At 44.7% G+C, this 16447-nt stretch overlaps 1 protein-coding gene across 3 annotated transcripts in view; it reads right to left on the minus strand.

Annotated features, from left to right (window-relative positions):
- LOC126095093 (EF-hand calcium-binding domain-containing protein 4A-like) overlaps positions 1 to 16447 on the minus strand; it is an 850382-nt gene that overhangs the window by 124044 nt on the left and 709891 nt on the right. The window contains exon 1 of one of the 3 annotated variants that reach the window (XM_049909801.1): positions 12398 to 12437. The exons of the other annotated variants lie outside the window; for them this stretch is intronic. Within the exon in view, the coding sequence (XP_049765758.1) occupies positions 12398 to 12418 (21 nt within the window). The 5' untranslated portion in view covers positions 12419 to 12437. Of the gene's footprint in view, positions 1 to 12397; positions 12438 to 16447 lie in introns of those variants that run through there. 3 annotated transcript variants of the gene reach the window in all.

Below are 16447 nucleotides of genomic sequence, written 5' to 3' on the forward strand. Positions count from 1 at the left end.
GGAAGGATGGAGTTAGGTTGAAGCCTTGGGGGAGGGAGTTTGGTTGCAGCAATGGACAGCGCTTATCTGACGGTTCTCGAGGGACACAAATGCCTCACTAGCTGCTGATAAAGAGTCTCATATAGTCTCAATGCGCGTCGCGAGAACGCTATCACACACGCCTACACTTCCTTCCGACAGTTTGCCACCGTGTGCAGTCAGGGGCCCGACGATCGTCTGCTTTTCTTAAGCCAAGTTCCGCCCTAGACAAGGACCGGTCCGCACGCTGTTGCTTACAAGGAGTGTAATACCATAAAGTTTTATGCAGGAGTGCTTACTTGCTGTATAGATATGGGAAGGGAGCGCATAACGGCTGGGAAGGGCGGCCATAACGGACACATTAAGGTTTGGTGATTTTTTTTTACCTAGGTTGCAATCGATCTGGAAACTCTAAAATCGCAGGGTGCACAGTAAGACTTCCTTATTGCCCGCCATATTTTTTTCACTCTCTTCTCAGAAAAGGAAAGCTGTCTAATAATCAATAATCTGAAAAACATGCGAGTGGCCATTGTGCCCGACAGGATAAGTCGTAATGGCCAGAAACCGAAAAAAGGGCTAAACAAATTTAGAAAACCAGCTTCAACTTCGTAAAATTGTACTAGGAGAAAAAAAAAGAACCTATTTACTGTACAAATTACACGTTCAGAGTAAAAAAAATTAAATACGTAATATAATTACTACATAATTTTTCAAGAAAGACTCATTATTACTGCCGTGAAAAAGTAAAATATCGTGATTTAAAAAAACTTTAGGCACAGTCTCTGCACAAACGCTCATTGACATCGTCACCAACAGCCAGGCACTGTTCGTGGGCCCGCAATGCATATCCTGAGCACTTGATCACAACTCCAGTGTTGGAAATCATTTCTGGAAACGAGAACTCCATCCTATTTTTATATTCAGGTTCCTTTATTAAAATTTTGCACAATATCGGACAGCTCAAATTGTGTCATTCGTAGACCCATAAAAGTCACCCCGATAACTCTTGTGTTCAACAATAGGAAACGGTCGTAAATTTTCTAATCTTGATTTGCGGTAAAAATGATTGTAACCCTCCAAATATCTTCTTATTGACAGTATTCCAGAGCTGTTCACATAAATAACAGTACCAACGGAAGAAAAAAGTTTTCATATAGCACGAGTATACAGACTAGGCTTGTTGATAAAATATCGATATACAGGATGTTACAAAAAGATACGGCCAACTTTCAGGAAACATTCCTCACACACAAAGAAAGAAAATATGTTATGTGGACATGTGTCCGGAAATGCTTACTTTCCATGTTAGACCTCATTTTATTACTTCTCTTCAAATCACATTAATCATGTAATGGAAAGACACAGCAACAGAACGTACCAGCGTGACTTCAAACACTTTGTTACAGGAAATGTTCAAAATGTCCTCCGTTAGCGAGGATACATGCATCCACCCTCCGTCGCATGGAATCCCCGATGCGCTGATGCAGCCCTGGAGACTGGCGTATTGTATCACAGCCGTGCACAGTACGAGCACGAATGGTCTCTACATTTGGTACCGGGGTTGCGTAGACAAGAGCTTTCAAATGCCCCCATAAATGAAAGTCAAGAGGGTTGAGGTCAGGAGAGCGTGGAGGCCATGGGATTGGTCCGCCTCTACCAATCCATCGGTCACCGAATCTGTTGTTGAGAAGCGTACGGACACTTCGACTGAAATGTGCAGGAGCTCCATCGTGCATGAACCACATGTTGTGTCGTACTTGTAAAGGCACATGTTCTAGCAGCACAGGTAGAGTATCCCGTATGAAATCATGATAACGTGCTCCATTGAGCGTAGGTGGACGTAACTAAAATGAGCTCTAACATGGAAATTAAGCGTTTCCGGACACATGTCCACATAACATCTTTTCTTTATTTGTGTGTGAGGAATGTTTCCTGAAAGTTTGGCCGTACCTTTCTGTAACATCCTGTATATCAGCAATATATTTTCCCGGATACATCGATGTATGGATGTCGTAATGACAATACGGACGGCCGATATTTTTATTTTATACGAATTTCTTTCTTAACTTTCGCTAAATATTTGAAACCGTTCTTTTGAAATTACTGTAGAATATATTTCACTTTCACTGGTGAAGGAGTCTTACTAGTTTTTGAGTTTTCATGACATCCAATCATTCTCTTTGACTGTGTGAAGCAACTACAAGTAGAACAAAGAAGAAGGCGACTGCACTGGAGATTGGCGTTGTGAATGGAACGAGATGATTTACACTATGTGATCAAAAGTACCTGACACCCCAAAAAACATACGTTTTTCATATTAGGTGCATTGTGCTGCCACCTACTGCCAGGTACTCCATATCAGCGACCTTAGTAGTCTATAGACATCGTGAGAGAGCAGAATGGGGCGCTCCGCGGAACTAACGGGCCTCGAACGTGGTCAAGTGACTGGGTGTCACATGTATCATATGTCTGTACGCGAGATTTCCACACACTTAAACATCCCTAGGTACACTGTTTCCGATGTGATAGTGAAGCGGAAACGTGAAGGGACACGTACTGCACAAAAGCTTGACCTCGTAAGAGGGTCGTAATGTGTAACAATCAGACATCTATCCAGACCATCACACAACAATTCCAAACCGCATCAGGATCCACTGCAAGTACTATGACGGTTAGGTGGGAAGTGAGGAAACTCGGATTTCATGGCCGAGCGGCTGGTCATAAGCCACACGTCACGCCGGTAAAGGCCAAGCGATACCTCGCTTGATGGAAGGAGCGTAAACATTGGACGACTGAACGGTGGAAAAACGTTATGTGGAGTGACGAATCAACGGTACACAATGTGGCGATCCGATGGCAGGGTGTGGGTATGGCGAATGCCAGGTGAACGTCATCTGCCAGCGTGTGTAGTGCCAACAGTAAAGTTCGGTGGCGGTGGTTTTATCGTGCGGTCGTGCTTTTCATGGAGGGGGTTTCCACTCTTTGATGTTTTGGGTGACACAGCAAAGGCCTACACTGATGTTTTAAGGATCTTCTTGATTCCCGCCGTTGAAGAGCGATTCGGGGATGACGATTGCATCTTTCAACACGATCGAGCACCTGTTCATAATGCACGGCCTGTGGCGGAGTGGTTACACGACAATTACATCCCTGTAATGGACTGGCCTGCACAGAATCCTGACCTCAATCCTATCGAACACCTTTGGGATGTTTTGGAACGCCGACTTCGTGCCAGGCCTCACCGACCGACGTCGATACCCTCTTCAGTGCAGCACTCCGTGAAGAATGGGCTGCCATTCCCCAAGAAACCTTCGATCACCTGATTGAACGTATGCCAGCGAGAGTGGAAGCTGTCATCAAGGCTAAGGTTGGGCCAACACCATATTGAATTCCAGCATTACCGATGGAGGGCGCCACGAACTTGTAAGTCATTTTCAGCAAGGTGTCCGTATACTTTTGATCACATAGTGTACCATTATTAGCGAAGTGGGCATTATCAAGCGTGAATATGCATCGTTTTGCTTTCAGTTCTTGCTCTAAAGGTATGTCCACACGATGCCTAGTTCGTCGTGAGCAGTCGCACGCTCACGGGAATAAAACGGCATGCACTAAAAGTTGTGGAAAGAACGCATGTACGCATGAACGTTCTCGGATCCACACGTTGCCTCATTGCGCAAGCAGTCTGCTACGAATCATCTCCTTTGCTTGGAAGCTTGTGTCGCGTTTATTGCGACGAAGAGGCGATAGAAAATGAAAAGTACTTAATGTACTTCTAATTTAGCCGAAATTGGTTGTGTGACTAAAACTACGACGCGTTTAGCAAGCTGAGCGCTTGATTTCCGTAAATTTGTACGTTTTGCGCAACTCAGTAATCTCTAATGCTATTTTGTCAAAGTGCGATATTATTGGAGAGCCATGGCATTGCTTTGGCGTAGAATGCTGATAGCGTACACATGGACTGTAGGTTTACCGGTGAGTTGTCGTCGAGCGGTCATTTCACAGCAACCAAAGTATGTTAACCGTCTCGCAAATGAATGTTTACATTCGAAACCGGTAACGGCGCTTTTTCAATAAGGCAAACAAAAACTGAATTGTGGGCGACTGTTAGCGTACGGTATCAACATATTGCACTCGCCAATCGTCTGTATTTAAGCTACGTTTTGGTGGCCCACACAATGTGCATGCACCGTTCGCATGATCTCATTTCGAACTCGTACGTCAGCATTTCTTTTATCTGCGACGTTTTGTTTCAATTGGGCGTGGGAATATTACCCTGATATGCCGCTATCTCTGCTTTCACTAGACACAGTTGCGCTATCTAAATGTGTGGAACTGGTGGAGACTGTTACCGAGAGTCAATAAGTACTATCGCAGCGTCAATAAAGTAAAAGTTCGTAAACAGTGAATGATATCTTCCATAAAACTCCACAAAGTTGTGGCCGTATGATATTTCGTTCTTTTACTCACACGCTGTAACACAAAATTAATTCAGTGTTTTTTTTTCTCAGATAGATTAAAAATACGATTGCTAGGCCACTCTATAATAAATATGACTCCCCAGATATCAGCAAACTGCGGATAGTCTCCCCCCTTAACATCACTTTCTCCAACTTGTGGTAGTGTACTCATGAGTAAGAATGGGTAGTTTAATCAACTAAAGTTAGGAGTTCAGAAATGCTATCGTAATAAAGCAGCTACCTTTACATTCACTTGCCACGAAATAAAATTTTCAAACATAAAACATCACCAAAATGGGTCTTCTGTGATCTTACTGAAGCGATCAGAATGCGTCAGTCAATATTCTGTTAGAGGCGCTTAGTTTTTATGGGCCCGATGCTACAACAACTGCGTGGTTCATTTGATGTTTGAGTAAACAGGATGCAGAAAATTACAATAGAATGTTATAATAATTAAGAGAGGGACGTCACGTCGTCTACATGGGTAGATCACAACTAGCTGATCGAATCATGAGTCCATTACCATTTTCGTTTATGTTAATGATCTACCATTGTCAGTGTGTGGATGTTATGTTGACGAGTAGTGCAACGGATTGATCGGAGAAGTACCCTTTGGCTCCTCCAAGAAGCAATTTCTACCCCACTCTACTACAGAAGTCAGACAGACGCTCCTAACGTACCAAAAGGAAATGCCTGAAAAACTTTCAGCAGTAAATCTTCTGGCGTCGTCCGCTGTAAGGAAAAGACACAAAAATATTCTATTTTTTTACATAACTAGTGGGATACATGGGTACTGGAGTATTGGTAGTTAGTGTAAGAAAAACATTAAACGAACAGAAAATATTATTTATTGCAAAATTTAAGAAAATAAAGTGAAACTTTTATTTATAAACCGATACACAACTCCTCTTGTAGATAGAAATCCTGTTAATGACATTTATATACAAAGTGTGGGAAAGCTCTTTTATGCCTTTTCTTTAAGAATGTTGTTTACTCGGCAGAATGGCTGAGAGCCACACCTACTCAACTTGAATAATTATCCGATTCAATTTTTCTAAGTACGGTCGAGGCTGTCGCGTGAGAAATGCAATGAAGTGACGTGAATGAAGTATGTTATTTTTATTGGAGGAAAGATGGGGCTCGCCTGCACTGTAGCTCACAATACCATGAGCTGCAACTACTACTGCCTGCGTCGTTCGCCGCTGAAAAATAATAAAACTACCTCTTTCTATCTGGATTGACCTTCGCCAATCGAACTCTCACTACGCCTTGATGAAGTCGAGGACTCTTATCTGCCCCTACTCTAGCTATTGACATGGTACACTGGTCTGATAACCAGTCTACAGCGATGCCACTCAATGTTCACTCGCAGGTGCTAACTAATACTCTGCCTGTGTTCACACCGCACATTAAGTGTCGCAGCCAACACAGTGAACAAATGCTTAATGGATTGCAAGCGACTCAATATAGAGTATCTCTCCGATTCGCTATCGACAGAGGCGCTCTCTCAAGCCGGCCGGAGTGGCCGAGCGGTTCTAGGCGCTACAGTCTGGAACCGCATGACCGCTACGGTCGCAGGTTCGAATCCTGCCTCGGGCATGGATGTGTGTGGTGTCCATAGGTTAGTTAGGTTAAAGTAGTTCTAAGTTCTAGGGGACTGATGACCTCAGAAGTTAAGTCCTATAGTGCTCAGAGCCATTTGAACCATGCAACTACAGTTAAAAATGAGTCTTTCGTTTACTGGCTGCCAGTTTTTAAGTAGAAATTCGTCAGTGGACTAGAAGGAATTATCCAGGACAAACGGTTTTAAGTTGGGTTTAAAGACTTGCTTTGCTGCCTGTCACACATTTTACTTTATTGGGTAATTGATCAATAATTTTTGTTGCTGCATACTGAAGTCCATTCTGAGCCACTGACAACTTTAATAATGTATAATAACGCTCATTTAAACGTCCTGTGTATTTTAATTCATCGATGTCCTATTGTAACACATCAGGTAGCTCCTCACTTAGGCAAAATTTAAGTGCACAAAAGTAGGTACCGTATTCAGAATTATGGTGGAGTTTGCACACGTACATCTTGCAAGCACGTTTATAAGCAACTTCAAATATGAACTATAGCTTCACGGTTTATTTACTCAATTATTAACTTTGTTGTCGATCCACTACAGTTTGAGAGTAACATAGATATTCACGAATACAATACTAAAGGAAAATTAAACTGAACTTTCCTCCAGCGAATTTAATTTTTTCGCCGCAATGTGTGAAATGCACAGCTGAAATTCTCTCAAACGACAGTCGCCCATGACAATTAAATGTGTGACTTTCAGCAGAACTGTTTTCAGACATAGATTAAAGAAATTTTCCTTTAAATCTCCTAAACTACTGAGGAATTCTGGAACACAAATAAACGAATTATAAACCCGGCATAGAGACTTCCATATTTTAATAAACAGCGGAAACTGAAACAAGTGAAAGTATATGATGATAAACGCGAAAACATTCTGGAAAACATGGGTCCGCAAATTAGCTGTGTGCGAGATGGTTGCGAATTTGTAGTTGTTAGCCCTTCTTGGTGGCGCTCAAAACGTAACAGTCTTGCAGTAGTAGCACATTTCACGGATGCTTTTGTGGGAATTTGCAACGTCAGAATTAACAAGTACCACTGCACTCTTCCGTTCAACAGTTTTCGACTGCCACTAAAAAAGTGTATCGTTGCACCTTTTTTTAAACTTAAGTTTTATCACACTGTTCGGTTGACACAAGAGGTAAAGAGTTTTAATCACACAACAAAATTATATGCTCCCTCTGCGGTAAACATTCTTCCGATATCTTCAACCGTTCACAAAATAAAAGATAAATGGAACATGCCACTAACTAACTAATCTTTCTGGGAATGGTGTTTGCCTCCGCACAAAATACACGGTTAACGAAACCCAGTAAACTGCCCCCGGTAATATATAGGACGGCTGTTGTGAGGCAGCTGAGTTCAAATGAAAGATCTGCTAATGCTGTTATGAAAATAATAAAAAAATAACCTTGAAGGCGCCCGTCCAGCATAGTGATTAATCGTTTTAACTCTCAACACTAGAGCCAACAAACATTATCTCCCATGGTAAATAGACGTATCAAGCTAAACTTTGTGGCACAGGTAGCTCACACACTTCGACATGGCGGTGCTTGACTTGATATACAGGTACACAGTTCGAATCCCAGATGCGGCCTAAAATACGTTTTTACCTCTTTCTCTTAGTCATCAGTGTTGCGACTGATTTGCTTGCGCTAGCGGCAAGCACTTTTTCCTGTTTTTCCACCCGGTGGATGTCCAGCAGCAGATATTTCTCCCACCACATTAGGAAAGACGTCCACGGCGCTACTCCGGTTGAAGCCACCTCGGCGATACGTTGGGACTGACGTCAATTATTATAGATCAGAAAGAGCCGAGATGGCGTCGCCACAGTTAAGGTGTTCTCGAGTGACAAGGGATGTGTCGACGATAAGATAGCACTCACCCGTCATCAGAAACGGCGGCGAGTAGAAGTCCCTTATCGCGTCTCCTGACCCGCTTACTTGTCTGGATTCCACTCAAGTGCTGAAGGCTCCACCGCACTGCCAACTGTGCTGGAGTATAGCAACTTGCGTAATGCGTTGTTGGGTGTAATGAACACACGTTTTGTAACGCTTAAGGAAAAATCATAGTTGGAAACTCCTTAACGCTTGCTCGTACCTCTTACAGCCCCATTATTAAATCAATACGAAATCTTTCCTCATGCTGTGCTTATCATTTCATATGGACGTAATTGCTACTCCCAAAATCTGCTATTTATTTTGTCCATTTCAGCCTCCTATTTTTCTCTACTACCGCCAGTTTAACTAATCACGGATATTGTAAAAGACGTCTTACAACCAGTCCCTTTTTTGGTAAAGGTCGTCCATAGACTTATTTCCTTAGTACTTTTTCAGTTAGTACTTTACCTGTCTGGTAATTTTTTTCATCGACACCACTGCATTTTCAAAAATGGTTCAAATGGCTCTGAGCACTATGGGACTTAACATCTATGGTCATCAGTCCCCTAGAACTTAGAACTACTTAAACCTAACTAACCTAAGGACAGCACACAACACCCAGCCATCACGAGGCAGAGAAAATCCCTGACCCCCCCGGGAATCGAACCCGGGAACCCGGGCGTGGGAAGCGAGAACGCTACCGCACGACCACGAGATGCGGGCCACTGCATTTTAATACTTTGAGTTTACTCTTCCCTAGATTAATAATTTTCATTTCACTTCTCTACGATACTGTGCCTTCCACAAACCAAGAACCATGTCGCAATGAATAGTTTCCGTCCTTCGACTATAGAGACAACCGTACCGACGGTGCAGACACATCGGAGAAATATTTTGGGGGGAACATATGGTTCGTGAAGGGGGACAGCAGCCTTTATAGTGCACACAGGTGCAACAGTCTCGACCATTTAATGGTCTAGCCTTTTAACATTAATGAACATGAACCTGCTAGTTGGTATACATATTTTCACATCGATTTCACATCGACTATCAGTTTTAACGAATGGAAGACTTTTCTCAAAACACTTGTCAGTAGTGTAGCCGTACACGGAGTTGAAACGTATGGTATAAACATTTCAGGCAAAAGGAGAACGGAAGCCTTCCAAAATGTGGTGTTACACAAGAACGTAGAAAATTATATGGGAACGGCTAAGTTACTGAGGAGACGCTGAATCGAATGTAGGGAGTGTGTGTGTGAGAGAGAGAGAGAGGGCTTTGTTGCACAATATGACTAAAACAAGGGCTCCATCGGTAGAACATACTTTTAGGAATCACGGAAAAGTCAATTTGATGATGCAGGAAAATATGGCATGGGAAGGAGCGGTTAAAATTGTTGATTGAGAGCAAGCCCTGAATTCAGTAAAAGGGTGAAGTGGATGTAGGTAGCAGTAGATGTGCAGAGATAATGAAGATACTAAACGGTGCACACTAGCGTGGAAATATTTATCAAGCCAGTCTGCGGACAGGCCAAAATGGCAACAATACAACTGTGCTTCAGACATAAATTTGTAGGAATTTCTTCCCCAGTATCTGATAACATTTCTGTTTCGTTGAAGAAAGACAATTACTTCTGATATCTTCATTGTTCCTATGTTTGGAGGAAGCGCTGAAAGATAGAAATTTGTTCTACTTGCAGCTCTCTACCGGGACAGAGTAACGAGCCAGTGAATAGAACAGTAAACAAATCGCTAGTACGACGGTGTAAGACATAGGGATGTTTTTGCATGTAAATACGCAAGCCAAACAAAAATTTATGATTACTAAAAGCGTCACTCTACAACCCTGTAACAGGATCTCTGTCCTTGGTGATGGTTCAAAATGGCTCTGAGCACTATGGGACTCAACATCTTATGTCATAAGCCCCCTAGAACTTAGAACTACTTAAACCTAACTAACCTAAGAACATCACAGACACCCATGCCCGAGACAGGATTCGAACCTGCGACCGTAGCAGTCCCGCGGTTCCGGACTGCAGCGCCAGAACCGCACGGCCACCGCGGCCGGCCGATGATGGTTCAATTCGGTGAGGAAGAGAGTCGACAGATTGCTTCAGATGCCCCATATCCAGCTGAGGACCCCTTCCCCTCCCACACCATTGCTGATTAGATCCCGTTCAGTAATCATATTGCGACAATGTTGATTCCTACGTTTCACCCGCTGACTCAGTCCGAGACGTTTTCTGTAGGTCTATGAGATCGGGTGCTGTGCGATAGGGAATCTGTTAGTCAAACCAGGAACGGATGAGTGCAGCCTTATGAATATAGCTGTTTCCGTCTTGGAAGATGGCTCAACACGAAAATTCAGAAGAAAGGGCAACACTTGGCCGACAAAAATGTTGAAATAAAAATCGTGGCTCATTTTCACGTTATCCTGAATGAGTGGGTTCCGATCGTGGTACAAAAGCACCTGCATATTATCACGTAAGTATATTCGCCCACCAGAGCTACACGGTTTACACACTTGACTGGCCTATCCATGCACGCGACACCTTTCATCATTTGAAAAGTGGAAAACTCGGCTACGTTATACATCTACAGTTAGCTGCTATCGTATCTCCGCGTTGTTTGGCCAGCTGAAGTTATACAGCTTAATGTGTCGCTGCGAGTAATAGCTTTGAGCGAGGTAAGCAGCTCAAAATATTCGTTGCATCCCCACAGCTTCACTGGCTGAAATCGAACCTCATTCCCTGATAGCAACAATTCTTATATTCCTGTTTGCAACTGTAGTCACTGACAAGCTGAGACACTTGTCTCTGGTCCCTATCAGGTGTCACCCTTTTACTACCACTGTTCTAATGCCATTTTGCACGGTTTCGAGTGCTACGTGCTGCATGTAGACAGTCCGCGCTGATGTACCAATAGATCGGGCAACTTCAGTCAAGGTGCGGCCACTGTCACGTCAAACGACTGCAACATTCAAGCACTTCAATGCCACGAGTTACGTCAGCGGTGGTGACCACATGATCGACAGGTGTCAGTTTTGCACCATCTACAATAATACAAAGCGGCCAGTGTCCTCAGTTACAAGGTTTTGTATGTCCATCCTTTTAGCAGGAGGTCTCTGGGACGACGGCCGTTTACTATCGTGGCAAGTAAATAAAGACAGCTACAGCCGTCCTTACGATTTTATTTTATTTTGTCGCTGCCAGTTTCAACGTTTCAGTGCGTCATCAAATACCCAATTTGAATGGTTCTCGCGTCGATTGGCAGTTGTTGGTTGGAGTGCTGACACATTGTCTGCGTATCCAGTAACGCTGGCAGCAGATGTATGCGTGGGGATCATATCAACCTGTATCGCGTCAAAAACAGCCTGAAGATGACGCACTGAAGCGTTGAAACTGGTAGCGACCATATAAAATAAAATCATAGGGAGGGCTGTATGTTTTTTATTTACTTGTCAGTTACACGGGGTGTTCAATATGTGACATATTATTCCCCACTCTTCTGGCTAAAAACCCTACCTTTAAGCATAATCTCCGTTAAATGCGAATGCCTTACTCTACGTTACTGGGAGGGCCTATAGCCCCTCATGGTACCACCCTACAGGTCGACGTTGGTGCCAGCGTCTTGCTGCGTCGGTAACCTCCCCATCATCAAGGTAATGTTTCCCGCGAAGTGAATCCTTCGTTGGCCCAAACAGACAGAAGTCGGAAGGTGCGAAAGCCGGGCTGTAGGGTGGATGAGGAGAACCGCAAATGGTCGACGAGTTGTCAGCACTACCAACAGAAGCGTCCAGCTGAGAAGCGAGGTGTTTGATTGTGATCCGTCATCACGTCGAATGAGTGTGTCCGCACGTTCCAACACTGCAGCGGTCACAACAGTCCGACACTGCGGGAGCTCGGACAGGTTTGCGCGACCTTGTTGCGATTATGACAGACGCCTCGCCCAACGACTCACCGTGCTTTTGTTCACTGCCAGCTCTCCGCAGACATCCTGCAAGAGCCTATGAGTATCTGCGAGGCTGTGGTTTTCGGCCAAAGGCAACTCAATGGTAGCTCTCTGCTTCGAATGCACACACATCCGTTACAGTCGCCGCCACCTGTCGGAACTTCATTTAACTTCAGGGGCTGAAGCGGGAATATTCCACGTCGGACCACAACAGATTCCGCATTTTTTTTCAACCCAAATTCGCCGAGAAAAAGATGTGTTGCATTACTTACTGAGCGCTACTTGTACGTGGGTGACTAATAGTTTGTCCCGTCACTGCAGACAGTTTGATGGATTTTCTTTAGCAGACTTACCGGAATTCCATGGAAACACAGTGCCGCAGGAAACACTAATGTGGACGAGCCGCTAACGTGGATGGAAGCACGTGGTGACGGGAGCGTCCCGCCAGCCGCCGGCTGCTGCTACTCACCTGCTGAGGACGCACGGACATGGCGCGGCTCAGGGCAGAGGCCGAGCTGCGACTGGTGAGGGCACGACTACCGCACCGCCGGCCGCCGGCCCTATCTTATCTGAGATCTGCCGACTGCCAAACACGTCAGCGGACTCCCGCTCCCTGTCTCCCCATCACGTGACCGGACGCGCCTCCGCAGAAGACCCGTTCCATTGGGAGTCGCAGACGCAAGTGCCCAATTGTTTTGTTGTAGACCGAAGCGGATGGCTCACACGAACTACGCAACTTGTTCAAATATGCCCTTACCGCCTGTTACCCTAATTCGGCAACCACCAGCGGATTTGTAATATTCTCTTGATCAACCCCAAAACACGTCAATAAGCCACCGGGCTGGAACTGTAAGTATTTCTTTAAATGCGAACTTTTTAGTCTAGGCTTTACCGTGTCTGTTATTGACATTAAATAAAAGAACAAGTTTACCGTTACCAGTCACTGTTTATTTATCCCTACGACGCGTTTCAAAGGTTTAAACCTCCATCATCAGGTGGATTTACAATTATTAGTATGAAATTTGTGTGTGTGTTGTGTTACGATTTTTTGGAGGAACTTATGATACTCGCCATATTTGTTTACAGAATATAACAGTATACGTGTGATGAGTTACGGCAGTTAAAGGAACCTGTGACCACTGGAGGTACTCTATTTTACTTATTTTATGTTTACCGTCAGATACGCGTTTACTTTTTTGACAAAAGAAACCCAAAACCATAGTGTTCTGTTTTTCCACTAGACAGTGCCGTAAGTTTTTCCAAAAAATCGTAACACAATACACACACAAATGTCATACTAGCAATTGTAAATCCACCTGATGATGGAGGTTAAAACCTTTCAAACGTGACTGGTAACAGTAAACTTGTTGTTTCATTTAATGTAAGTACCTCTATTCAGGTCATATTTTTATCTAAAGATAACATTTAAGGTTTGTATACGTGTCACTAAGTCCACTCTGTCCATTTTACCATTATCCTACTGTTAAAGTCTGTTCTGGCGAACACTTGTCGTTATTTCGTTGTCAGTTCGTGGTACGAACAGGGACGCGACGCAGCAGATTGTAAGAATCTGTTTGCGTTAATAATTATTGAGAAAATTGTAAATGTTAGCGTGAGCTGATTTAAAGATTTAAAATCGGAGAGAAATCTGTGGTATACATTTGTCGTTGGCCAAAGAGAAAAGCACTCACTTGCCCATGAGGGCATGAGAAGCAGTTCTGCTAGTATAAAAGGAGGCGGCAAGTATTGTGTTGTCAGTTCCCGTTTGGTAGCCGTAGCACGCGGATCACTGTAGCTAAGAGCTCGCCGCTGCGGAGGTTGGGAGGTGTAGTTAGCTGCCCTAGGTCCCGCGCGCACAGAGCAGATTGTCGTGTTGCTGCTTTCACAGCGTCAGCAAACTGTCCTGAGTCTTTTGAGTTGAGGAAGACGTCTCGAAAAGGAAACGACAATGAGAACGACCAGAGGCTCCTCGGTGGCATGACCCGGGAAGTCAGGTAAGGTAAAAAGACCGGTAGACGAACCGAGTGCAACCAGTTAAGAGGACAGAGCACCCGACGAGCAGCTGATCCGGGGCTCTCTCTCATTTTGTACATCCAGCTTAAGGATGTGTGAGATCCTCGAACAGCTTGAAGCGTTGCCAAAGGGAAGATGAGCATCCAGTGTCTGAGGATGAAGATGCTCTCCTCAAGCCAGCCAGGATGACTACGAGGCCCTCTCTCCACTCCTGGACAAATACAGTGGCCCGGCACCGGGGAGGGAGCTGTAGGGGACCACAAATAAGACGGCAACCAAGACCGACCTGAGAGGACTACGCTAGAAGTAAATTCAACTACACTATTCGCCATTAAAACTGCTACACCACGAAGATGACGTGCTACAGACGCGAAATTTAGCCGACAGGAAGAAGATGCTGTGATATGCAAATGATTAGCTTTTCAGAGCATTCACACAAGGTTGGCCCCGGTGGCGACACCTACAACGTGCTGTCATGACGAAAGTTTCCAACCGATTTCTCATACACAAACAGCAGTTGACCGGCATTGCCTGGTGAAACGTTGTTGTGATGCCTCGTGTAAGGAGGAGAAATGCATACCATCACGTTTCCGACTTTGATAAAGGTCGGATTGTAGCCTATCGCGATTGCGGTTTATCGTATCGCGACATTGCTGCTCGCGTTGGTCGACATCCAATGACTGTTAGCAGAATATGGAATCGGTGGGTTCAGGAGGGTAATACGGAACGCCGTGCTCGATCCCAACGGCCTCGTACCACTAGCAGTGGAGACGACAAGCATCTTATCCGCATGGCTGTAACGGATCGTGCAGCCACATCTCGATCCCTGAGTCAACAGATAGTGACGTTTGCAAGACAACAACCACCTGCACGAACAGTTCGACGACGTTTGCAGCAGCATGGACTATCAGCTCGGAGACCGTGGCTGCGGTTACCCTTGACGCTGCATCACAGACAGGAGCGCCTGCGATGGTGTACTCGACGACCAACCTGGGTACACGAATGGCAAAACGTCGTTTTTTCGGATGAATCCAGGTTCTGTTTACAGATCATGATGGTCGAATCCGTGTTTGGCGACATCGCGGTGAACGCACATTGTAAGCGTGTATTCGTCATCGCCATACTGGCGTATCACCCGGCGTGATGGTATGGGGTGCCATTGGTTAGACGTCTCGGTCAACTCTTGCTCGCATTGACGGCACTTTGAACAGTGGACGTTACATTTCAGATGTGTTACGACCCGAGGCTCTACCCTTCATTCGATCCCTGCGAAACCCTACATTTCAGCAGGATAATGCACGACCGCATGTTGCAGGTCCTGTACGGGCCGTTCTGGATACAGAAAATGTTCGACTGCTGCCCTGGCCAGCACATTCTCCAGATCTCTCACCAATTGAAAACGTCTAGTCAACGGTGGCCGAGCAACTGGCTCGTCACAATACGCCAGTCACTACTCTTGATGAACTGTGGCATGGTATTGAAGCTGCATGGGCAGTTGTACCTGTACACGCCATCCAAGCTCTGTTTGACTCAATGCCCAGGCGTATCAAGGCCGTTATTACGGCCAGAGGTGGTTGTTCTGGGTACTGATTTCTCAGGATCGATGCATCCAAATTGCGTGAAAATGCAATCACATGTCAGTTCTAGTATGATATATCTGTCCAATGAATACCCCTTTATCATCTGCATTTCTTCTTGGTGTAGCAATTTTAATGGCCACTAGTGTAAATACCTAAGAATTACAATTACGAACGACTTAAACTGGAAGGAAAACATAGAAAATGTTGTGAGGAAGGTTAATCAAACACTGTGTTTTTTTTAGCAGGACACTCAGAAAATTTAACTGTTGTACTAAAGAGACTGCCTACACTACGCTTGTCCGTCCCCTTTTGGAGTACAGCTGCGCGGTGTGGGATCCTTACTAGATAGGATTAACAGAGAACAAAGAAGAACAGCACCTTCCGTATTATCGCGAAATAGGGGAGAGAATGTCTCTGATATGATACAGGATTTGTGGTGAACATCATTAAAACGGCGTTTTACGTTGCGGCGGAGTCTTCTCACCTACCTCCTCCTCTGAATTCGAAAATATTTTGTTGAAGCCGGCGTACATAGGAATAACGATTGTCACAATAAAATACGGCATATCAGAGGTCTCACGGAAGGATACAGGTGTTCGTTTTTACCGCATGCTGTTGGAGATTGGAATGATAGAGAATTGTTGTGAAGGCGGTTCGATGAACCCTCAGCCAGGCACTTAAGTGTGATTTGCAGAGTATCTATGTAGATACAGATGCAGACGCTTATGTAGATACACATGTAGACGCTAATGTAGATACAGATGTAGACGCTAATATGGTCCGCAAGGGCGTACTGCGGGCAGGTTTTTGTGATGTAGTTGTAATGCAACACCACAAAAGCAACAAGAGGAAGACGCCGTCCTTCATCCAGGAGCCAAGGACAATGATGTGAAGAGAGATTTGTGCTGCACAGCCTGCTCGGTTTC

The sequence above is a fragment of the Schistocerca cancellata genome, chromosome 1 (genome assembly GCF_023864275.1).
Source record: "Schistocerca cancellata isolate TAMUIC-IGC-003103 chromosome 1, iqSchCanc2.1, whole genome shotgun sequence".
NCBI lineage: Eukaryota > Metazoa > Arthropoda > Insecta > Orthoptera > Acrididae > Schistocerca > Schistocerca cancellata.